General features: G+C 42.5%; 1 protein-coding gene across 2 annotated transcripts; it reads left to right on the top strand.

The window, feature by feature from the left end:
- Nucleotides 1-868: 868 nt before the first annotated feature.
- LOC139175400 (dapper homolog 1-like) lies at nt 869-23,142 on the top strand. Of its 2 annotated transcripts, XM_070766500.1 has the most exons (5): nt 869-1,066; nt 1,183-1,438; nt 15,680-15,950; nt 18,086-18,328; nt 21,132-23,142. In XM_070766500.1, the coding sequence occupies exons 2-5, from the start codon at nt 1,271-1,273 to the stop codon at nt 22,568-22,570; spliced, it is 2,121 nt and encodes a 706-aa protein (XP_070622601.1). In that variant the 5' UTR covers nt 869-1,066; nt 1,183-1,270; the 3' UTR covers nt 22,571-23,142. The 2 variants fall into 2 exon arrangements, with proteins under 2 accessions (XP_070622601.1, XP_070622602.1); XM_070766501.1 differs by lacking the exon at nt 869-1,066 and having other exon boundaries at nt 1,085-1,438.
- Nucleotides 23,143-23,728: the final 586 nt, after the last annotated feature.

The raw sequence follows: 23,728 nt of genomic DNA, 5'->3' as shown, positions 1-23,728 counted from the left end.
CTGTCCTTATACTATTTCCTGTGTTTTATCTTAGGATGGATCTATGTTTATCCCAGGCATGTTTAAATTCAGTTCCTGTGGATTTACCAACCACGTCTGCTGGAAGTTTGTTCCAAGGATCTACTACTCTTTCAGTCAAATAATATTTTCTCACGTTGCTTTTGATCTTTCCCCCAACTAACTTCAGATTGTGTCCCCTTGTTCTTGTGTTCACTTTCCTATTAAAAACACTTCCCTCCTGGACCTTATTTAACCCTTTAACATATTTAAATGTTTCGATCGTGTCCCCCCTTTTCCTTCTGTCCTCCAGACTATACAGATTGAGTTCATTAAGTCTTTCCTGATACGTTTTATGCTTAAGACCCTCCACCATTCTTGTAGCCCGTCTTTGGACCCGTTCAATTTGATCAATATCTTTTTGTAGGTGAGGTCTCCAGAAAGTTGCTAATGTTTTTATTTTATTTTATATTTATATTTATACAGTATTTATATTTATATTTATATTATTTATATTATTTTATTATTTTATTTGTCAAACAAGTCTAGGATAGTAACAGTTTGCATAAACATAAGTTAAAAAGTAATGATAAAAGAGGGACAATAAGGACAGCAACTCCTGGGCTACGCAACCTGTTTTCATTGCCCGGTGTTAAAACAAAAACAACCTTATAAACCTCTCTTGCTGCGTGTGTGTGTGTTTGTGTTGGTGTGTTAATAACACAGCGCTAAACCAGGTTGCCACTCTTGCCGGAGCTACCTGGCTCTCCTCGCGAAGCGCGCAACTTTGCCAAAGTTTTTTTTTTAAAACATCTTCCTTTCTCTCTCCTTGAGTGGATTAAAAAAAAAATATCTCCCGGTGGCTTGAGCCAATCAGGAGCCGGCGACGCCAGTGGGTGGGGAAGGGGCGTGGGTCCCCCCCCCCCCAAAAAAAAGAGGGGAGGGAAAAAAGAGCCCTGTTTGCACGTGACGCGTTCAAACCTTTTTTTCTTCCCTTTGTCTGAACTGCGCTTCGCTGCGCCCTGGAAGCGAGCGGGCTTCGCATCGGCTTGAAGTTCTGGCTGGCTGGGTGGGTTTTAACAACAACCCCCCCCCTAAAAAATCTGCCCCCCCTTTCCTGGACCCCTCCCCTTCTTTGGGATTTTTTTTAACCACCCCGCCTCTCCACCTGCTTGCTCTCCCCAGCTCCGGGCACCTGGTCTCCAGGTGCGTAACCAACCTCTCCAAAGGCGCACGGTTTGGAGAGGCTCGGGCGCCTCGTTTGGGGGTCTCCATGGCCAGCCGCCGGGCCGTGCCCCCTTCGCTTTGGTCGGGCCACGAGCGACTCCGCATAGGCGAGCGTCTCCAAGCCAGCCTGGCCGGGCTTTGGGAACTGGATCTCTTGCGCGAAATGCAGAAAGCCAACGTGGAGAGCGCCTTGAATGGGTCGGAACCCAGATCGGTGAGAATGGGGGATGTTTTGGGGGGGCGTTCCGAAGGGGGCGGTGGGTTGCCAGCCCTGGTTTCTTCTCCCACCTTCCACCCGCGTGCAAAACCTCCTAATCGGTGCCTTTCTTTGGAGAGCTGAGAAAATCTTGGCTTTAAATATATATATTTACATACAAATTTAATTATTAATAATAATACTAATATTAATATACTACTACTACTACTACTACTACTACTACTAATAATAATAATAATAATAAAGCCAAGGTATATATACTGTATATATCTTCCATACTGCAAGCAGCAACAACGACAAAAAAATTAAAAAATCAGGTAAGCAGGTGAGCGAATGGGTGGGATCCAGTGGATTTAAATTGGCTTCTTGGGAATCTGGATTTCTCTTATTTGGCATCTTTCTAGAAACCTTGCTGTAATTTCTCTCTCCACCATCCCTGACTCGCAAGGAATCCCATGAAAGGCTTCACCTGTGCAGTAAAGAGATTCTAGTTCTTTCCCTGTTTAAAAATAAAAAATACAAATTTCAAGCCTTCTCTGGATGTTTGGAGGGATCCACCCTTAAAACGGATCTCTTGGGGCGGGAGAAGCCCAGGAGAAGTTGCTGAGGTTTGGGTCAAGTGGGTCTCCCTAAATCTGAGCTCTTGGAAATCTCGGATCCTTTAGGTGGGCAAGACCTAAAGTATCTTGTGGTGCTCTAAAAGCATGAGACTACAATTCCCATCCTTTCCGCAGCTGGGCTGGGGGCTTTTGTTGTTTTATAAAGAGCAGGCTGGAATTTGGGGAGGGGGGGGTTCCATCTCTGCCATGTGCTCAGTCAGTATCCATGTTGGGGATTTGCAGATTTGAACAGGGGGGGGGAAATAGAGAGAGGTAGGTGGGGGCTGTATCTTATTCGCCTCTTGATCCTGAATGCTATTTAAAATATTTCCTGACTTGTTCATTCCTAAAAGTCAAAATGCAGAGCTTAAAGGGAGCTCAGCCAGGAAAGATTTAACATTTCTTCCTTCCCTAAACTAGATTTTGGGGTGGCGGGGAAAAGAGATGAATTATATTCCTGTGTAGAAGGTGGATATTATAATTTTTTGTAGGGGAAATTACTGGGTTATTGTGGAAGGAATGAACTCTGTTTGCTTGGGTTTGGGTCTAAGTTAAACCCTTGCCCGAAGTTGGAGAAAAATAAAAATTTATTTCAATATTCCAGTTCAACACGGTTTAATTTTACCTGGAGTGGATTGCAAAAGCCTGCAGGGGATTTCAAATGAAAAAAAAATAAATCTTAAGAAATTTGCTACCTTGAAAAAAAACAGCTTGTAAGCTAAAAGAAGGAAGGGGTGTGGAGGGGGCCAGAATCAGGATTTATTGCAATTAAAGGCTTAGTTTAATTAGAAATATTCAGCTGCTTTTTAAAGTCTGGTCACACACCCAGGGAATTGAGATGGTTGAGAAGGCTGGGTGGTATAGTCCTCACCTGTGTTGTGTTTGTGTATGCAGGCAAATTGTGAAAAGCCAGACCAATAGAGTTTGTGTGCAAATGTGGGTGGGTTTTTAATCAGAGAAAAATTAATGTTTCATGTCTGGTTAATACTTGAATGGAAGACCATCAGGAAATCACACAGGTGAGGCCAGAATTGAGAGACCAAGAAAAAACCCCTAAAAACAGATGTGTTGTTTATTTATGGGCATCCCATAAAATAATTAGAAGTTAAATTCAGCTGGAAATTTCTGTACACCTTTCCAGACTCAAGCAAAACCACAATTTTGTTTCATGTCTGGGAAGGGAAACCACGGTCTGATTAATACTCGGGATGGAGGGCCACCAGGAAATCACACAGGTGAAACTATAATTGAGAAACCAGGGGGAAAAAAATATAAAAACAGACATTTTATTTATTTATGGATATCCCATAAACTGTAATGAGAAGTTGAATTCAGCTGGAGATTTCTTTACACCTCTCCAGACTCAAGCAAAATCATTCATAATTTTTATATTTATATTCTTCGATTCCTTAGCTCCCAAACCAGAGGCATGAGACTGAAAATTGCCTGCCACCAAATTTATACCAATGGAGATTCTCAATAATCCAGCTTCTTGGATTGGATAGAATATAATTCTTTATTGGCCAAGTGTGATTGGACACACAAGGAATTTGTCTTAGGTGCAGATGCTCTACATAAAAGAAAATATTATTGGATAAGGAGTGAAATGTTTTCAAGGGGAAAAAAGGAGGGGGGGGTTTGGTGGAAATCCAATAAAGTTGGACAACTTATACACACATAAGTATGTGATCTTACAGCTAGTTCTTGATTTATAATAGTTCATTTAGTGACCGCTCAGAGTTATGGCGACGCTGGAAAAAAGACCATTTTTTCACAATTCAGAACTCTTGGCTGCTGATTCAAATTTATGATGGTTGCAGTGTTTGGGGATCACGTTGATCCCCTTTTACGACCAATTCAATGGGAGAAGCCAGAAGTTGAGGACTACCTGTAGATGGAAACACAGATCTCTGGTGGATTTTTTCCAAGTTAAAAAATAAAAAGGCTGCTTCTGGTTACCTGGAAATAAGAATATAAAATTAGCAAAGTAAGGGAAATTATAAAAAGACATTTGTGTGTGTGTGTTGGAGGTTATTTGGGGGGGATAGAAGAATGGGACCCTTGGAAAGAGTTCACACCTACTTCCTGAATATGGAAGGACTAGATTTAAGGCTGAGCCAGGTATATAAAACTCTGAGACCAAAACAGCTTGTTCCAGCGTGGCAGATGGGCAATTAATATCGAAGCGCTTTGAAAAGGGGGCGGGGAAGGATCGTGGATGGGTGGGTCTGGTGAGGGGTGGGCTTGGGAGAAGGTAGGAGGGAGGGACGCGGGCGAATTGAGCTCGGTGTGATCCGGTGCGATAGCTAACATATGGGAAGACTCCCACTGTTGGACAATCTGGAGCCATTCGACGCTTTCTCCCCTGTGCTTAACAAACACAAACTGTAGATTAAAATCCGGGTTTCATTTGTAACTAGGAACAAGGGGGCACAATCTGAGGCCAGTTGGGGGAAAGATCAGAAGCAACGTGAGAAAATATTATTTTACTGAAAGAGTCATAGTTGTTTGGAACAAACTTCCAGCAGACGTGGTTGGTAAATCCACAGGAACTGGATTTAAACATGCCTGGGATAAACATAGATCCATCCTAAGATTTATTTATTTATTTATTTAATCAGATTTGTATGCCGCCCCTCTCAGCAGACTAGGGGCGGCTCACAGCAATAATAATACAATGTAAACAAACCTAATATTTAAGTTAATTTAAAAAACCCCAAGTTAGAAACCAATCATACATATTAGCATACCATACATAAATTTTATAAGCCTAGCGGGAGGGAAAATGTCAATTCCCCCATGCCTGACGACAGAGGTGGGTTTTAAGGAGCTTACGAAAGGCTAGGAGGGTGGGGGCAACTCTGATATCTGGGGGGAGTTGGTTCCAAAGGGTCGGGGCCGCCACAGAGAAGGCTCTTCCCCTGGGTCCCGCCAAACGATAAAATACAGGAAATAGTATAAGGGCAGACTGGATGGACCCTGAGGTCTTTTTCTGCCGTCAATCTTCTATGTTACTATGTCTACTAGTATCATGTATATAAATATTATATCTTTATATACCACCAATACATACGTGACAAAATAAATACAATAAATAAAAGATAAAAAATAAAAGAAGCATTGGGCCAGTTAAAAAACTCTTACAGGTGTTGCCTATAGATACGGGCCAAATCTTTATAGGGGTCAAGATTGCCCAGAGCGGTTGATGCAGTTAGGGTCATAATAATGCCGTTTACAGAATGGTTCTGCAAGGGTTAATTTTAATGGAATTAAATTTTAATTGAATTAATAATTGAATTATTAACTTTTAATCCTAAATGGTAACTTTTAATTAAGTTTTAAAGGTTTCCCTACTTTAAAAAAAAACAAACCATGGACGTTTCACAATGAAGGAAAAATTATTAACTTTTAATCCTAAATTGTAAGTTTTAATTAATTTTAAAGGTTTCCCTATTTTAAAAAAAAACAACCATGGACGTTCCACAATGAGGGTGTCTACTTACTTATTTGGTCAGTGGCCAGCAATTTGAAATAATAAAAAAAAGGGGAGGAATAAAAGATAACAAATACAATCAATATTGACTAAGAGTACAAGGATATGAATGATACAAGTGCAAAACACAACTTTGTACAACTGTAAAGTAAATGACATATGGTATACTCGAAATACTTTTATTAAAATAATATGTTTGTTTACCTAAGAAGAGTAAGCAATCTAATATAATAAAACTGCACACTAAGGTATACGCCTGCCCCAAATTATTTTAAAATAACCAAGATGTTTGCAAAAAAATCAAAACAGGTAGACAATAATCGAGGCCCAAATTTCTGTGGCTAAGTGAGACATTTGTTAAGTTTTGCCTCGTTTTACAACCTCTCTTGCCACAGCTGTTGTTACCCTTAAATCTGTTACAGTGTCCAAATTTAGACAGTCGGCAAGTGACTCGTACTTATGATGGTCTCGTTTTGTGACCTGACGAGCCAAGTCCAGGGGCAAATCCAGATTCACTTCCCAGCTTTAAAAACGGCAGGGTTTTACTTAACAACGGCGGCCAGAAAGGTCGTAAAACGAGGCAAAACTCCACTTTGAACCAATTGTGTTCTGCTTAGCCACAAAAAAATGTTGTGGCATGTTTTTTGTGTGTTTTAAATTGAGGGCTACCTGCATGTTCTTAATAATAATAATAATAATTAATAATAATAATAATATTTATTTATTATTAATAATCTTCCTTCTCAATCGTGCCCTTCTCACTGCATTTCAAGCCCTACTAGAAAGAAAATCTAGAACGGTGATGGCAAACCTTTTTTGGTTCAGGTACCCTTATTTAAAAAACCAGACGTACACACAAAGATACTATACATAAACTATCCTGTATAGGCCTGGGGGAGATGTCTCAATTCCCCCATGCCTGACGGCAGAGGTGGGTTTTAAGGAGTTTGCGAAAGGCAAGGAGGGTGGGGGCAATCCTAATCTCTGGGGGGAGCTGGTTACAGATGGTCAGGGCCGCCACAGAGAAGGCTCTTCCCCTGGGTCCCGCCAGACAACATTGTTTAGTCGATGGGACCCGGAGAAGGCCAATTCTGTGGAACCTAACTGGTCGCTGGGATTCGTGCGGCAGAAGGCGGTCCCGGAGATATTCTGGCCCGATGCCATGAAGGGCTTTATAGGTCATAACCAACACTTTGAATTGTGACCGGAAACTGATCGGCAACCAATGCAGACTGCGGAGTGTTGGTGTGACATGGGCATATTTAGGGAAGCCCATGATTTTATTTATTTATTTATTTATTTATTTATTTATTGGATTTGTATGCCGCCCCTCTCCGCAGACTCGGGGCGATTAACAACAATGATTGCTCTCACAGCTGCATTCTGCACGATCTGAAGTTTCCGAACACTTTTCAAAGGTAGCCCCAAAGTGACTGCAAAAACATATAATATCTTATAGATTCAAAAACCTCTTAAAAATATAACTTCTTTTTGTCTAATATTAAAAACATTCGCTGGTCATCAAATTCACTTCTTATTTGAGTCTTACACCTCCGTTAAGCTCATTATTCCAAAAGGCAATTTTCTTATAATCCTTTTAAGCTTGAAGATTATATATAAAATAATTCTTCACATTGCAACAAAAAAAAATCTAACAAACCATAATTCTAGATGTCTAATAAAATAGTTTATATATAGTTTAAGAAAGTTTAAAGTTTTATATATAGTTTAAGAAAGTATATCATATTATTTAATAATGAAATATATTATATGGTGCACCAGTTGCGGCCCTATTTGGACAGGGAGTCACTGCTCACAGTCGCTCATGCCCTCATCACCTCGAGGTTTGATTACTGCATGGGGCTACCTTTGAAAAGTGTTCGGAAACTTCAGATCGTGCAGAACGCGGCTGCGAGAGCCATCGTGGGGCTACCTAGATTCGCCCACATTTCTGCAACACTCCGTGGCCTGCATTGGCTGCCGATCAGTCACAATTCAAAGTGTTGGTTATGACCTTTAAAGCCCTGCATGGCATTGGACCAGAGTACCTCTGGAACCGCCTGCTACCGCACGAATCCCAGCAACCGATAAGGTCCCACAGAGTTGGCTTCTTCGGGTCCCATCGACCAAACAATGTCGTTTGGCGAGACCCAGGGGAAGAGCCTTCTCTGTGGCGGCCCCGGCCCTCTGGAATCAACTCCCCCCAGAGATTAGAAAGGCCCCCACCCTCCTTGTCTTTTGCAAACTACTCAAGACCCACCTTTGTCGCCAGGCATGGGGGAGTTAAGATATTCCTTCCCCTAGGCCATTACAAGTTATGCATGGTATGTTTGTGTGTGTGTTTGGTTTTTATAATTAGGGTTTTTAGTTGTTTTATGAAATTGGATTGTTATATGTTGTTTTTACCATTGTTGTTAGCCTGTAGTTAGAGTCTGCGGAGAGGGGCGGCATACAAATCCAATAAATAAATAAACAAATTAATTAATAAACAAGCAAACAAACAAACAAACAAATAAATAAATAAATATGCTACCTGTGGCACACTTGCCATAGATCTAGAACTGTAGTAGGTCTGCAAAGCTCTACAACTATGGTACTACCAACATCTTTAGCGTACGTTGCTGGCTGGTGAATTTGCTTTTACAACTCGGGGCTTCGCCTTGGCTCTGTGGTTGGAAGGTATAACTCACCGAAACAATAAGCGTTCTGTTTGCGGCAATGGGGACTTCCTCTTGGCTCCGGCTGCCTCTCGACCGGAGTCTAAGGTTGACACTCTTACATTTTTCTGTAAAAGAAAAAAATTAATTTCTCTTTGCTCGCCTTTACCTCTTGGCATTCCTGTGGTTTTCAAAGTTTGTCTACGCGAAGGTAGATTTCCCCCCACCCTTCCTCCTCAGTTTCGGTTCATTCTCAGCTGTGGAACCAGAGATGGGATCCTACGGGTTGTAACCGGTTCTTTAGAACCGTTAGTTAAACCGGCTCTGCGTGTGAAAAAGCTATATTTTTTTTACCATGAGCAAAGTGGCAGCAAAAGGATCCACAATCCACCCCTGGATCGAACTATCGGGTTCATTGGGAAATTTGGCAAATGTGTAAAGAAAGTTAGAAAGTACCAATATTATTATTATTATTATTATTATTATTATTATTATTATTTATTAGATTTGTATGCCGCCCCTCTCCAGAGACTCGGGGCGGCTCACAACAATAATAACAATACAATATAATTTATTTATTTATTTATTCATTGGATTTGTATGCCGCCCCTCTCCGGAGATTCGGGGCGGCTAACAGCAATAATAAGACAGCGTACAATAATAATCCAACAATAAAAACGATTAAAAACCCATTAATATAAAAACCAAACATACATACAGACATACCATGCATAAAATTGTAAAGGCCTAGGGGGAAAGAGTATCTCAATTCCCCCATGCCTGGCGGCAGAGGTGGGTTTTAAGTAGCTTACAAAAGGCAAGGAGGCTGGGGGCAATTCTAATCTCTGGGGGGAGTTGGTTCCAGAGGGCCGGGGCCGCCACAGAGAAGGCTCTTCCCCTGGGCCCCTAATAATAATTTCTTAGGTTTGTATGCCGCCCGTCTCCGAAGACTTGGGGTGTCTCACAATGACAATACAATAGAATACAAATCTAATATTATTATTAATAATAATAGTAATAATAATAATTTATTAGGTTTGTGTGCCGCCCCTCTCCGAAGACTTGGGGCGGCTCACAATAACAATACAATACAATACAAATCTAATATTAAAAATAACAAGTTAAATCCCATTATTATTAAAAACAATCAATGCTACACAATCACACCACACTCAAATGCTACAAGTCAGAAGGGGGGGGGGATTAGTCCCTCCATGCCTGGCAACATAAATGGGTCTTCAACATCTTGCGGAAGGCGAAGAGGGTGGGGGCAGTTCAACTCTCTGGGGCTGAGTTGATTCCAGAGGGCCGGGGCCGCCACAGAGAAGGCTCTTCCCCGGGTCCTGCCAGACGACATTGTTTAGTCGACGGGACCTGGAGAAGGCCAACTCTGTGTGACCTAATCGGCCGCTGGGATTCGTGCGGCAGAAGACGGTCCCGTAGGTATTCTTGTCCGATGCCACAAAGGGCTTTAGGAATAAAGGAAAATGTTTGCAGCTCAGGGTTGCAGCTCTGAGACGAGTTGTTTTCCTGCAGAGGTTTCATAAGTACGTTAGAAAACATTAGGTTCAAATCCTTTGAACAATGCCAAGAATTTCAAATACTCTGTTCAATGGCAGAACGTTTCGGCCCGGCGTTAATGGATAGACGATTAGGAAAAAAAAAATATTATGGATGGTTGGTTTTCTACAGGGGGATTAGAGGCACAATTGAAGAAAAAAACCTGCAAATATTCATATATTTGCAAACTTGGCAAAAGCGGACTTGCTTGATTAGTGGAAAAAAAGCCATAAATACATTTCATCAGGGATTAAAAGTCCTTGATGGCGGTTTTAGGCTGAAAACGAGGGAAGAAAAAATGTGATTTATGGGTTGGGTGATCAGAAAGGATAGGATATGAAAAGAAGGAAACCGTGACGTAATCTTAAGACCAGGGTTTCTCAAACTTGGTCATTTTAAAGTATGTGAATAAGATCATATGCTGCAACGTCCTACCGGTCAATGACTACTTCAGCTTCAACCGCAACAACGCAAGAGCACGCAACAGATTCAAACTTAATATTAACCGCTCCAAACGTGACTGTAAAAAATATGACTTTAACAATCGAGTTGTCGAAGCGTAGAACTCATTACCGGACTCAATAGTGTCAACCCCTAACCCCCAACATTTCTCCCTTAGACTATCCACGATTGACCTCTCCAGGTTTCTAAGAAGTTTCAGTAAGGGGCATACATAAGTGCACTAGTGTGCCTTTTGTCCCCTGTCCAATTGTCTTTCCTTTATCTCATATATCATATATGTATTTTCTTCCTTTCATATATCTTCTCCTCTATTTTTACATATTATCTTTATATATATTACTTCATGTCTGTTCTCTTCCATGTGTATTGTGTATTGGACAAATGAATAAATAAAATAAATAAATAGAATTCCCTATACAGGAGAATTCTGGGAATTGAAGTCCACCCAGCTTCCAGCTATCATGCCTTAGAGAGAAAAGATAGAACATAAACGTCTTTATAACTGCTGTAATATTAGAAGAAAATTGGGAGCCATTTCACGATATCTTTATCACACAGCCTCATTATAAAACTCTAATCTTGTACACCTTTGGCTGCCGAGTCCAGCCCTGTTGGTTCAAGGTGTAGATTAATTATTTGCAAAGCAGTTATGTTACCTCTGGCCTAAAAGCCTCGCTAGAAAGCCATTAAATCTAATTTTTTCTACTGTCAGAAAGCCATTTCTTCGGCTTTGACTTTCCACCAATTGCATTGCAAAGGCTGAGATCCCTGCCCACTTTAATATATTTATTTTAATTTATTAGATTTATAAGCCGCCTTTCTCCAAAATGGACTCATATTAATACTTTTTAAAAGATGCTTTCAAGAGATAGGTAGATAGATAGATAGATAGACAGACAGACAGACAGACAGACAGACAGACAGACAAGACAAGACAGAAAGATAGATAGATAGATAGATAGATAGATAGATAGATAGATAGATTCCTGCCCACTTTAATATATTTATTTTAATTTATTAGATTTATAAGCCGCCCTTCTCCAAAATGGACTCATATTAATACTTTTTAAAAGATGCTTTCAAGAGATAGATAGATAGATAGATAGATAGATAGATAGATAGATAGACAGAAAGAAAGATAGATAGATAGATAGATAGATAGATAGATAGATTCCTGCCCACTTTAATATATTTATTTTAATTTATTAGATTTATACGCCACCCTTCTCCAAAATGGACTCATATTAATACTTTTTAAAAGATGCTTTCAAGATACTGTATATATCTTATCTATCTTGGCGTATACATGTATATATATATATATATATACAAATATATTCAAATACACCAGGGTGATTCGACACAAAAATATGTAACCCTTCCCTGGTGCAGAGCTGAAGGGATTGGATACTGTAGCCTAGAGGATAATTCTCTGCCTTACAAAGCAACGGTTGCAGGTTCAAGTCCCAGTGGGTATGGCTAGCTGATGAGGCCAAAATAAGGCCGAAATAGATCTATCCTAGTCTCCCTTAATTTTCAAATTCAGCAAAAAAAATCACATTCACCATCATCAGGCTGAAGTTGTAAGCTTCGTGCTGCTGTAGATATAGTTACATAGCTTACAACTTCAGCCTGATGGTGGTGAATGTGATTTCACCGAAACGTCGCATAGACATGCAAAATATTACACGGGGCAAAACCCGAACTCAGAACAATATATATATATATATATGTTTTTTATGTCGGATCACCCTGGTATATTACAAGGCAGAAGCTGCCGGATCAAATCCCAGTAAGGGTGTGGCTAGCTGATGAGGCCAGAACAAGGCTGAAATGGTGCCATCCTAGTCTCCCTTAATTTTAAAAATTTCAGCAAAAAACATGTGATATATATATTCCTGCCCACTTCAATATATTTATTTTAATTTATTAGATTTTTAAGCCACCCTTCTGCAAAATTGACTCATATTAATACTTTTTAAAAGATGCTTTCAACACACATACACATACACACACATTTTTTTTGCTGAATTTGAAAATTAAGGGAGACTAGGATTCTCCCTTAGACTCTCCACGATTGACCTCTCCAGGTTCCTAAGAGGCCAGTAAGGGGCGTACATAAGTGCATAGATGTGCCTATTGTTCCCTGTCCAATTGTCTTTCCTTATCCCTTTTATGTTATATATTCTCTCCTTTATATATATTCTCTTCCTATCTACTTCTCTTCTTTTTTACTTCCTATCTTTCTATATATTACTTAATGTCTATTCTCTCTCATATGTATTGTATATTGGACAAAGAATAAATAAAATAAAATAAAATAAATAGATCTATTTCGGCCTTATTTTGGCCTCATCAGCTAGCCATACTCACTGGGACTGTATATATGTAGATTGTTCTGAGTTCGGGTTTTACCCCGTGTAATATTTTGAGTGTCTTTGCGACGTTTCGGTGAAATTACATTCACCATCATCAGGCTGAAGTTGTTAGCTTCGTGTGCTTTGAATATAGTTTATTTATATATAAATATATATACTGTACAGTATATTTATATATATATATATATTAAAAAGCTGGTCAGGTGAAAAATAAAAACCCAGCTTCTCTTTTTTTTTGGGCTCGGATTTCCCCCAAAACGCCCTTCAGTGGAAGTTGTATTTATAAGGTTCCCCTCTTTCGGACCACTTCTCCTATCTCCCAGCCTCCTTTCTCTGTCGCTACAATGCCAGGGCTGTTTATTGATCGGATTTGTAGAGGAAATGGAGTGGGTAGCTGCCAAACTGGTTTGCTCAGTGTCCTACGCTGAGACTGTTCTTTTGCACAAGGAAGTGTTTTGATCCGTCCACGTGAAATGATGGAATGTATTTTGCTCGAGAGATGTAGAAAGATTACGAGGCTTGGCTTGAAAACGTACCAGCGAGTGGATTGTGTTTTTGCTTACTTCATTTGTTGGCTTGTTTTACATCCCATATAAGGAATCCACCAGGAGGGATGATGTCAATCATAGATTTAGCGAGACGGGGGCGGGTACTACAAATTGGAGAAATATGGAGAAGGAAAGAAGTGGAGGAAGAAAGGGAGCAAGGAAAGGAAGGAAGGAAGGAAGGATAGAGAAGGAAGGAGGGAAGGAAAAAAGGAAGGAAGGAAATAATCCAGAAAGAAAGTAGGAAGGAAGGAAAGAAGGAAATAATCCAGAAAGAAAGAAAGAAGGAAGGAGGGAAGGAAGGAAGGATAGAGAAGGAGGGAAAAGAAAGAAAAAGTAAAGGAAGGAAAGGAAAAGGAAGAAAAGATAATGAAGAAAATGTGGAGAAGGAAGGAAGGAAGAAAAAAAGGAAGGAAGGAAATAATCCAGAAAGAAAGTAGGAAGGGATGAAAGAAGGAAATAATCCAGAAAGAAAGAAAGAAGGAAGGAAGGAAGGAAGGATAGAGAAGGAAGGAAGGAAGGAAGAAAAAAAGGAAGGAAGGAAATAATCCAGAAAGAAAGTAGGAAGGAAGGAAAGAAGGAAATAATCCAGAAAGAAAGAAGGAAGGAGGGAGGGAAGGAAGGAAGAAAAAAAGGAAGGAAGGAAGGAAATAATCCAGAAAGAAAGTAGGAAGGAAGGAAAGAAGGAAATAATCCAGAAAGAATGAAAGAAGGAAGGAGGGAAGGAAGGGAGGAAGGATAGAGAAGGAAGGAAAAGAAAGAAAAAGTAAAGGAAGGAAAGGAAAAGGAAGGAAAAGGAAAGGAAAAGAAAGAAAAGATAATGAAGAAAATGTGGAGAAGGAAGGAAGGAGAAGAAAAAAAAAGGAAGGAAACGAAAGGAAAAGGAAGGAAACGAAAAAAAGGAAGGGAATATGAGGAAGGAGTGGAGGAAGAAAGGGAACAAAGGAAGGAAGGAAGGAAGGATAGAGAAGGAAGGAAAAGAAAGAAAAAGTAAAGGAAGGAAAAGGAAAGGAAAAGAAAGAAAAGATAATGAAGAAAATGTGGAGAAGGGAGGAAGGAAAAGAAAGGAAATGAAAAGGAAGGAAATGAAAAAAGGAAGGAAAGGAACAGGAAGGGAAAGGAAAGGAAGAAAGTGTGGAGGCGGAAGGAAAGAAAAGGAAAAGTAGAGAGGAAGGAAGGGGAAAGGAAGAAGAGAAAAAAGAAGGGAAAGTAGAAAGGAAAGGAAGAAAATAGGGAGAAGGAAGGAGAAGAAAGCAAAAGGAAGAAGGGAAAGGGAAAAGGAAGGAAATTTTAAAAAAAGAAAGGAAGAAAAAATGAAGAAGAAAGGAAAAGAAAGAAAAGGAAGAAAGTATGGAGGAGGAAAGAAGGAAAAGGGAAGAAAATATGAAGGAGGAAGGAATAGAAAAGGAGAGGAGAAGGAAGGGAGGGGAAGGGAAGAGAAAGGAAAGAAAGAAAATATGAAGAAGGAAGGAAAAGAAAGCAAAAGGAAGAATGAAAAGGGGAAAGGAAGGAAATTAAAAAGAAAGGAAGGAAATAAGAAGGAATAGAAAAAGAGAGGAAGGAAGGAAGGGGAAGGGAAGAGAAAAGAAAGTAAAAAGGAAAGAAAGAAAATATGAAGAAGGAAAGGAAAGGAGAGAGGAAGGAAGGAGAAGGGAAGAGAAAGAAAAGTAGAAAGAATGAAAATATGGGGAAGGAAGGAAGGAAAAAGAAATAAAAGAAAGAGAAAACAGGAGCACAGGTACTCTAGCAGTGGCTTGTGACTGGGCCTTGCACTTACGACCATTTCGGCATCCTTATAGTCACATGACCAAAATTTACAATAACCACGTCGCGTAACGACAGACATTCCGGTCCCAATGTTGGTTAAGTCGAGGATTACCCCTAAGGTATCTCACAGGACTCGGCTTAGAGGTCTCTCGCGAGAAACAGGATACCGTATAAACAATTTGGTCTTGCTCAAGGGGTGGGTTCTGGTTTTCTTCACGGCCGGTTCGATCCCCGACGCGCCGTGCGTACACACAGTCTCAGTGTTTTAAAAAAACAGATTCTGCGCGTGCACAGAAGCAAAAAAACCAAGATGGCGGCACCGTAGGTGAGAGGAAATTGCTTTAAGAGCGTAGCAGGCCTGGGTTGCTACAAGTTCTGCTGACCCAGGCCACCAAGTGACTCCCAGTTCCATAAAACCAGAGGAACCCATCTTTAGTCATGCTCGTGTTGACGTCCCGACGAAAACAATGAAAATAAATTGAATTTGTACCGCTCTCCCCATGAGCCTCACCCAACCGAACTACCGTAACAAATCAATATCCTGTTATTCCGCTTCCTGGGCTCCATTTTCGCTTTTGGTACACAGTGTGGCACGCAGTGGTTAGCCAACCCAATATTGGCGGAAACGAAGGGAAGGATGGACAGGGTGTGTGTGAGGGATCTACTCTGGCAAACACGGGATCCCTCCGAGGTTGAGCGCCATGGATCTTTGTAATGTCCCCTCCCAAAAATAGATATTTTGACCTTTCTCTCTTCTTCCTCCTCCACGGCAAACAGGAGCACCCCAATGGCTTCGGAAGCGGGAAGTTGACCCATCCCAACGGCGCGAAGCTGGACCACAACAAACCAGGGTCCGTTCTGGGATACGGCGAGGAACGTTGTGGCTTGTATGCCTCGTCAGAGAACATGGAGTTGTGTGTTCACGCTGAAGACGGCGTGGACAAGGAAGGCCTGGGGCTGAGGATGATGGGTGAGGAGCCCAAGAAAGTGGGCCTCAATGGAGGAGACGCCACGGAGGTGCTGGAAGCCGATTCCAGGCCCAGTTCAGGTATGTCCACCTTCCGACAATCCAGATCCTAATACAGTGTACCTCTACTTAAGAACTTAATTCGTTCCGTTGTTGTTGTTGTTTTGTTTTTTTAATTGGTTTATTTACTAAATTAACAACAAACAAAAAATATTTAAAAGAAAACGTGCCCAACACCAATAAAAACCCCACCACCATTTAGGGGGTTATATTATTTACAATAAGTTACAATTTCTTCCTTAGCTCCGGTTTACATTTCTTTACATACAAAAAGGGATTGGAATTTATTTTTCACATTGTCGTCATAAATTCTACTTAAGATATAATTTTTCACCTTACGTATTCCATCGTGCCATCAGCTTCTCCAATTTATTTTCATCATAGTTATTTAATCTTATTTCCATAATTTCGAAGTGGATGTGGTCCACCATGTACCAGTACCAATTCTGGATTGTCCATTTATTGCTATCTTTCCACCCTAATACCACTACTGCTTGAGCGCTTTCCAAAGCTGCTGTTTTGATTTCTTTAAATTCTCGTAATTCCCCATATTTAACTAGTATTGCTAATTCTTTTGTAAGCTTAATTTGTTCCGTGACCAGGTTCTTAAGTAGAAACGTTTGTAAGTAGAAGCAATTTTTCCCATAGGAATCAATGTAAAAGCAAATAATGCGTGCAAAGTTATTAGGAAAGAAATAAAAACTCAGAATTTGGGTGGGAGGAGGAGGAGAAAGAAGAGGAGAAGGAGGGAAGAAAGAAGGAGAGAAGAAGTCTGGAAGACAGAAGGAAAAGGGGGGACATGATCGAAACATTTAAATATGTTAAAGGGTTAAATAGGGTTCAGGAGGGAAGTGTTTTTAACAGGAAAGTGAACACAAGAACAAGGGGACACAATCTGAAGTTAGTTGGGGGAAAGATCAAAGGCAACATGAGAAAGTATTATTTTACTGAAAGAGTACAGTAGTAGATCCTTGGAACAAACTTCCAGAAGACGTGGTTGGTAAATCCACAGTAACCGAATTTAAACATGCCTGGGATAAACATATATCCATTGTAAGATAAAATACAGGAAATAGTAAAAGGGCAGACTAGATGGACCATGGGGTCTTTTTCTGCCGTCAGTCTTCTATGTTTCTATGACAGTCGCTGCCGAAGGAAGAAGGTGATGTAAAGGGAATTAAAAAATCCCAAATTTTAAGGCTTAAAAAAAAAAAAAAAGAGGGACTCTAAGACAGCAAGGAGGAGCACGTACCTCCCATACACCCGGCGCAAGGCTGCCTCCCATACACTGCGCCAGAGAGAGAAACCCAGGGGGAATGGCAGGAAATTGGCCTGGCCTTCGTGCCGCTCTCAAATTTCCTGGGAAATTTTTCCAGGCTCAGATTCTTAAGTAGAAAATGGTTCTTAAGAAGAGGCAAAAAAAATCTTTGAACACCTGGTTCTTATCTAGAAAAGTTCTTAACACAGAGGCATTCTTAGTCTACCTACGGTACCATTGATAGCCTGCGGTTAAATCCAAAGTTCAGAAGGCTGCAGAAAAGAAAGGACAAAATTGTGTAAGTTAATTGATTAATTAATTACATCACTTCTGGGATTCGATGGAAGAGATGAACTCTTTCTTCAAAGTGCTAGAAAGCAAAGATGGTCTTTTATGTCGTCTCTCCGAATAAGTGAGTGTTTATATTGCACCATAAACTTGCTTTTTTTAACAGCGTGACCCTGACTCAGAGATAAGGAGATGTTTTTGAAGTAGACAGCTTGTTATTTAGAAAGAGTTATAACTTTGTAATTTAGTCTGTTAAGAGCTGAATGCATTTTTCCGTGCCGGAGGGTGTTATGAAGAAATACAATGTGGAAGGAAAAAATAAAATAAATAAATGTTATTTTGAAAATTACCAGCCTGTAAAGCTCTTATTATTGGAATAACCAGCCTGACCCCAGCCCAGGTCCAGAACAGCCACGTCATCCTCTCTTGCGACCTACTCACATATCCCGATTCACTTAACAACCGTGAGAACTGATTTACGCCATTGCATTGATTCAGTGAACGAATGTTCCGCTTAGTGACCGAAATTTTGGGGGTGTTTGTAAGTTGAGGACTACTTGGATTTTACAGCCCGGCCTGTCGTAACCAGGGATTTCCCTGCGCATTTCAGGGTTTTACGAAACCAGCGAGATGGGCTCCCTCTCGGATTCCTGTGCCTCAGTACACAGCGACGGACCCGGAGCCTCGCGGTGTAGCATCGGTTCCCTCCCTCACCTGCCCGGATTGCGCGAGAACGGCTTCATCCGGCCTCGGTCCACGGACGAAGCTGCCGTCCGCCTCCTCGACCTCCAACTGCAGCGCCTGACCTTGGCTAGCGTAGCCGGGACCGACAACCGACGTCCGGTATCCACTGGTAAGGCCCCGTATTCATTGTGGTGAGGGCACATGTGTAATTCTGTCCTGGATATGAGGGGAAATCCTTAACAGGAATAAAAAAACACAAGTCTGCGATTGAAGGATGAGAGTGCTGAGCAGGGAGGTCTGGGTTCGAGTTCCGCCTGGGGCATAGAAGCTCCCCTGGGAGATTTTGAAAGATGAGTGAACTTCAACTCCCAGAATTCCCTAGTCCACATTCCTCAAAATGGCTGAACTTCAACTCCCAGAATTCCCTAGTCTGCCTGTCTCAAGATGGCTGAACTTCAACCCCCAGAATTCCCTAGTCCACATTCCTCAAAATGGCTGAACTTCAACTCCCAGAATTCCCTAGTCCACATTCCTCAAAATGGCTGAACTTCAACCCCCAGAATTCCCTAGTCCACATTCCTCAAAATGGCTGAACTTCAACTCCCAGAATTCCCTAGTTTGCCTGTCTCAAGATGGCCGAACTTCAACTCCCAGAATTCCCTAGTCCACATTCCTCAAAATGGCTGAACTTCAACTCCCAGAATTCCCTAGTTTGCCTGTCTCAAGATGGCCGAACTTCAACTCCCAGAATTCCCTAGTCCACATTCCTCAAAATGGCTGAACTTCAACTCCCAGAATTCCCTAGTCCACAATCCAAAGGTGGGTGAACTTCAATTCCAATAAGTCTGGAAGTTGAAGTCCACCCATTTTAGAATTGTCAACAGTGAGAAACATTTCAGTAGTGTTTGTGTTATAAGCCATGATTAGATGCTATGTAGCAGCTCAGGAGCTATCTGGTAGGGGGAAGAGTGCGAAGTCCTCTGGATTCGAACCGGGATCTCTGTTGGTGAGTATTTCGCTGTCATTCTTAGCATGGGGCTACCTTACAGGGCTGTGATTAAAGAGTCCTAAAACCCAGCCTCTTAAGAGAAGCTTAAATTCTCAAATTCAGTGCCTCTTCTAGCCTGGGAATATCCCCAGGGCGTTGGGGGCAGCGATGAGGACTAGAAACCTTGAGGGAGAGGAGTGATAAAATGCAGGGACTGGATCGATTTATTGATTCGATCTTTTGAATACTTCTTTGCAACTCTAAAGGAAGCAAAGTTTAACATATCCTCTTTGAGTTGTCTGTCTGTCTGTCTGTCTGTCTGTCTATCTATCTATCTATCTATCTATCTATCTATCTATCTATCTATCTATCTATCTATCTATCTATCTATCTATCTATCTATCTATCTATCTATCTATCTATTGGATTTGTATGCCGCCCCTCTCCGTAGACTCGTGGCGGCTCACAACACGATAAAACAGTTCATAACAAATCTAATAATTTACAATTTAACATATTTTTAAAAAACCATTATTAAGCAGACATACATACAAACATACCATACATAAATTGTAAAGGCCTAGGGGGAAAGAATATCTCAATTCCCCCATGCCTGACGACAAAGGTGGGTTTTGAGGAGTTTACGAAAGGCAAGGAGGGTAGGGGCACTTCTAATCTCTGGGGGGAGCTGGTTCCAGAGAGTCGGGGCTGCCACAGAGAAGGCTCTTCCCCTGAGGCCTGCCAACCGACATTGTTTAGTTGACGGGACCCGGAGAAGGCCCACTCTGTGGGACCTAATCGGTCGCTGGGATTTGTGCAGCGGAAGGCGGTCTCGGAGATATTCTGGTCCGATGCCATGAAGGGCTTTATAGGTCATAACCAACACTTTGAATTGTGACCGGAAATTGATCGGCAACCAATGCAGACTGCGGAGTGTTGGTGTAACATGGGCATACCTTGGGAAGCCCATGACTGCTCTCGCAGCTGGTTTGTATGTGTGTGTGTGTGTTTGTATGTATGTACTTCCAAGGGGTGTCTTCTCAATCTTCTAGAAAGTCAGATGTGATTCTACACACACCCCGTCCTCGAATGAGTAACCCTGGCACACTATCTCTCAACTGAAGGGAAGCGATCCAAGTTAGACAGGCACCAGAGTTTTAATTGTGTGTTTTCCTTTGCCGTGCAATCGGCGTCAGCTTCCCCTGTTCCAACCTGTTTGTTTACGTGAACATGTCTCCGTTTTATTGTCCCCTCAAGGCAACGTACAAAATACCCCACCTAATTATGGCTTAAAAGCAAAATCCTCAGCACGTCCTTCAGTTCTGTATTTATTTATTTTTTAAATTGTGTAGTCTTGTAGCTGAAGATTTGTGCTTTTGCAGTACTCACAACTCCGGGACGCTGCAGCTGTTATAAATATGAGTTGTTTGCCAAGCATCTGGATTTTGATCCTGGGGATGCTGCGATGGACATAATGTCTGAAACACAGTCATAATTCACGTTTTCCAGTGTCGTCGTAACTTCAAACCATCACTTGTTTTAAGTGGATAGGTCTATAATCCTAAAATTTGAAATTGTTACTTGGGAGCTACTAATTCTCCATTTCTAAAAGCATGATCATCATCTTTTAACAACCCCATAATCCCTTGCGCGGTAAAGCCTGAATGGAGCTAGCAGAATGTTTGAATGGCCCATTGCTCTTCCTGTCGCCAATGTGGAGTTTTGTTCGGCAGATACATTCTCAGTGTGCTCAGAGAGAGAAATATCTGCCTCTACTTAGGATCGAACACTCAGACTCCTGGTTGTAGAGGCGAGAGCTCCACTTCTCGGCCATCGCACCAATCGTTTCATTAAAAACAAATCTGAAGGGATAAAACTAGGATAGACACCAGGAAGGGGGACTAGACGCTCTGCCAAATTCTCGGACAGAATTGTATATTCTGGTACCTCACGAGTTCTTTTTTCATTGTGTCTCTTGGTACAGGTGACCTCGAGTTCTTGTTGGGCCTTGGATCCTTACCCTTCCCGAGACCTCCAAATTTCCATCTTCTGCGGTACAAGTCCGATCTGGTTTCCCGAAAAACCAACGAAGTCTACCACTACCCGAGTCCTCTCCATGCGGTAGCGTTACAGAGTCCTCTCTTCACCAACAGCCTCTCTCAAAGCTCGTCCCAGGAAGATCTCGACGAGATGCCTCCAAAGGTCCCCAGAACTGACTCTCCCAAGAGAGACCCCCTCTGCTCCGGAGAACTCCCTAAGATCCGCTTGGATCAATACCTGGCAAAATTAGTGCTACGGTACAAGTGCCGTACGGCGGCGAGTCGCACCGAATCGGGATACCTCGCGGGGAATCAAAAAAGTCTATCCATGACGTCCATCTGCAGCTCTGGACCGGTAGCTGGGCAAGTCCTGGGTCCGATTCCCGGATGGAAGATCCGACGTCGTATCTCCACTTGTTCCCACTTGCGTTCTCCCGAAGGTTCAGAGGGAGCACGAGATTCCCGGGTCCTGGATGGGTTGTGGGACTTCCCGCCGTTCCCAGAGATCAACTCGTTTCAGTCGAGTACCACCAACCTGGTTAAACCGAGCGAGTTGTCTGTTATGTCCCTCCCATCGCCGCAGGAGCCTTCTGTCAAACTCGTCCTGAACAAGCCGCCTGCCATGCTGGATAGAAAAATTTGGGCAGCAGGGCCCCACCAACTGATAATCAAGACAGAGGCCTCTTTCAGCAAGGAGACTTCGTTGCCTCGGGCCGTAACCAGTGTTGACAAGTTATACAAAGGCAAACATGCTTCGCGAGAGTTGGTGAAAACTTCGGAGCGAGGCGAGAAGGCAGCCGAGAGAAGTTGGCTGAGTCCCCGCGAACTGCTACGCAGATTAAGTCTCCGGCGCAAACCGTCGTCCCGCGTGGTGGGCAGGGCCCGAGCCAGTTCAGAAATGAACGTTCACGCCGCCGCGGGGCTAGTGTGTCCCAGCCAACTTCAAAGCAACCGAGGCAAGGCCGGCAAGCCGAAATGGACATCGGTGCTGGAAATTTCCAGCAAGTCCTCCGGACGTCATCGCGCGAAAGCAGGGACGTTCCTACCGCCGGTGGTTTTGAAGCGCAACCTTGCCTTTTCCTCTGACGCGCCGGCAACCTTCTGTTTCCCGGAAGACGGTCATTTTGACCTGCCGTCTCGGCAACGGGCCAGGCATCCCGGCAACGGCTCGAGACTGAGCGAGGTGCAAGCAACTAGTGCGGTCAGCCTCAACGGAGACTGGATGTTTCCCCAGCTCGGAGACCGGTGGCTCCATGGTTCCGCCACCTTGGATTCGTCCGATCTGCCGCCTCACAACTTTAAGCTTCGACGCAGCCGTTCTTTCAAAGAGCTGAAGAAAATCGTGTCTCGCTCCTTCAAGAGTTCCAGAACTGCCAAATACTAGAGGGAAAAAAGGGTGGGAAAAAAATTGGGACATTCGTTTGGGACGTGCGTGAAAGATAACTTCACGTCTGAATGCGTTGGGAGGCGGGCGGTGGGGACGGTTCGTTTTGTGTCGCGATCGTGTCGCGAATGTTTTCTCTCCTGCACGTCGGTGGTCGTCCACCGTTTGCAGTGTCCTGAAGTATAGCCAAGGATGTCCTGAATTCAGATGTTAACCTCTCGAGACATAGGACGCTGGTGGGGCCCGCACGCAAACCAAAACTGAACTTGAACTCGCGATCGCATTCGAAACCCCCCCCAAATGTTTTCTGTCGGCTCCTGCTCATCCTCAACGTTGAACGGGCTTTCTGAATTTTGCAGCAAGGGAACAGAACGGGTGGGACGAAAATCGCAAGTCTGCTTTTGAGCTTGGTTGTTTCGATACTGGGGACCGGCCCACGACAAGGTGTAGCTCTCTGTTCTTTGCCACGGGTGATCCACGCTGCTATTCCGTGACGGATCCGTCAATGCCAAGTGTTGTTTTGGGGGTTCTTACTACGCAATAAAACCAAAAAGATGTTGGGTTTCCAAGAACCTTGGGTAGGTCGGAGAACCTGTTTGTGTCACGCTGTCCCCTTTCCTCCCACCCATTTGGATTCAATGCTAGTTCTCAGTGAGGACCGTCTTCTGTTACAGGCAGCCCTTGATTTAACGACCACGATCGTGCCCCAAATTTCTGCCACTAAGCAAGGCAGTTGCCCATTTTACGACCTCCCGGGGTTAAGCGAATCATTGCGGTCATTAACTCAAGTCGTTAAAGCGAATCCGGCTTTCCCATTGAGATTGCCTGTCGGAAGGTCGCAAAAGGGGAATCACGTAATTCCAGGACGTTGCAGCCGTTATAAATATGAATCAGTTGCCAAACGTTCAATGGATCTCAGTGTAAAAACAACCAACCATATACAGTGGTCCCTCTACTTACGAACTTAATTTGTTCCGTGACTAGGTTCTTAAGTAGAAAAGTTTGTAAGAAGAAGCCATTTTTCCCATAGGAATCAATGTAAAGGCAAATAATGCATGCGATTGAGGAAACCACAGGGAGGGTGGAGGCCCTGTTTCCTCCCAGGAGATTCCTAGAGAGGCCCCACAGAGGCTTCTCCCCACCTTTCCTGGCCTTGTT

The sequence above is a fragment of the Erythrolamprus reginae genome, chromosome 13 (genome assembly GCF_031021105.1).
Source record: "Erythrolamprus reginae isolate rEryReg1 chromosome 13, rEryReg1.hap1, whole genome shotgun sequence".
Classification (NCBI taxonomy): domain Eukaryota; kingdom Metazoa; phylum Chordata; class Lepidosauria; order Squamata; family Dipsadidae; genus Erythrolamprus; species Erythrolamprus reginae.
This window is presented reverse-complemented; position numbering and strand designations above follow the sequence as displayed.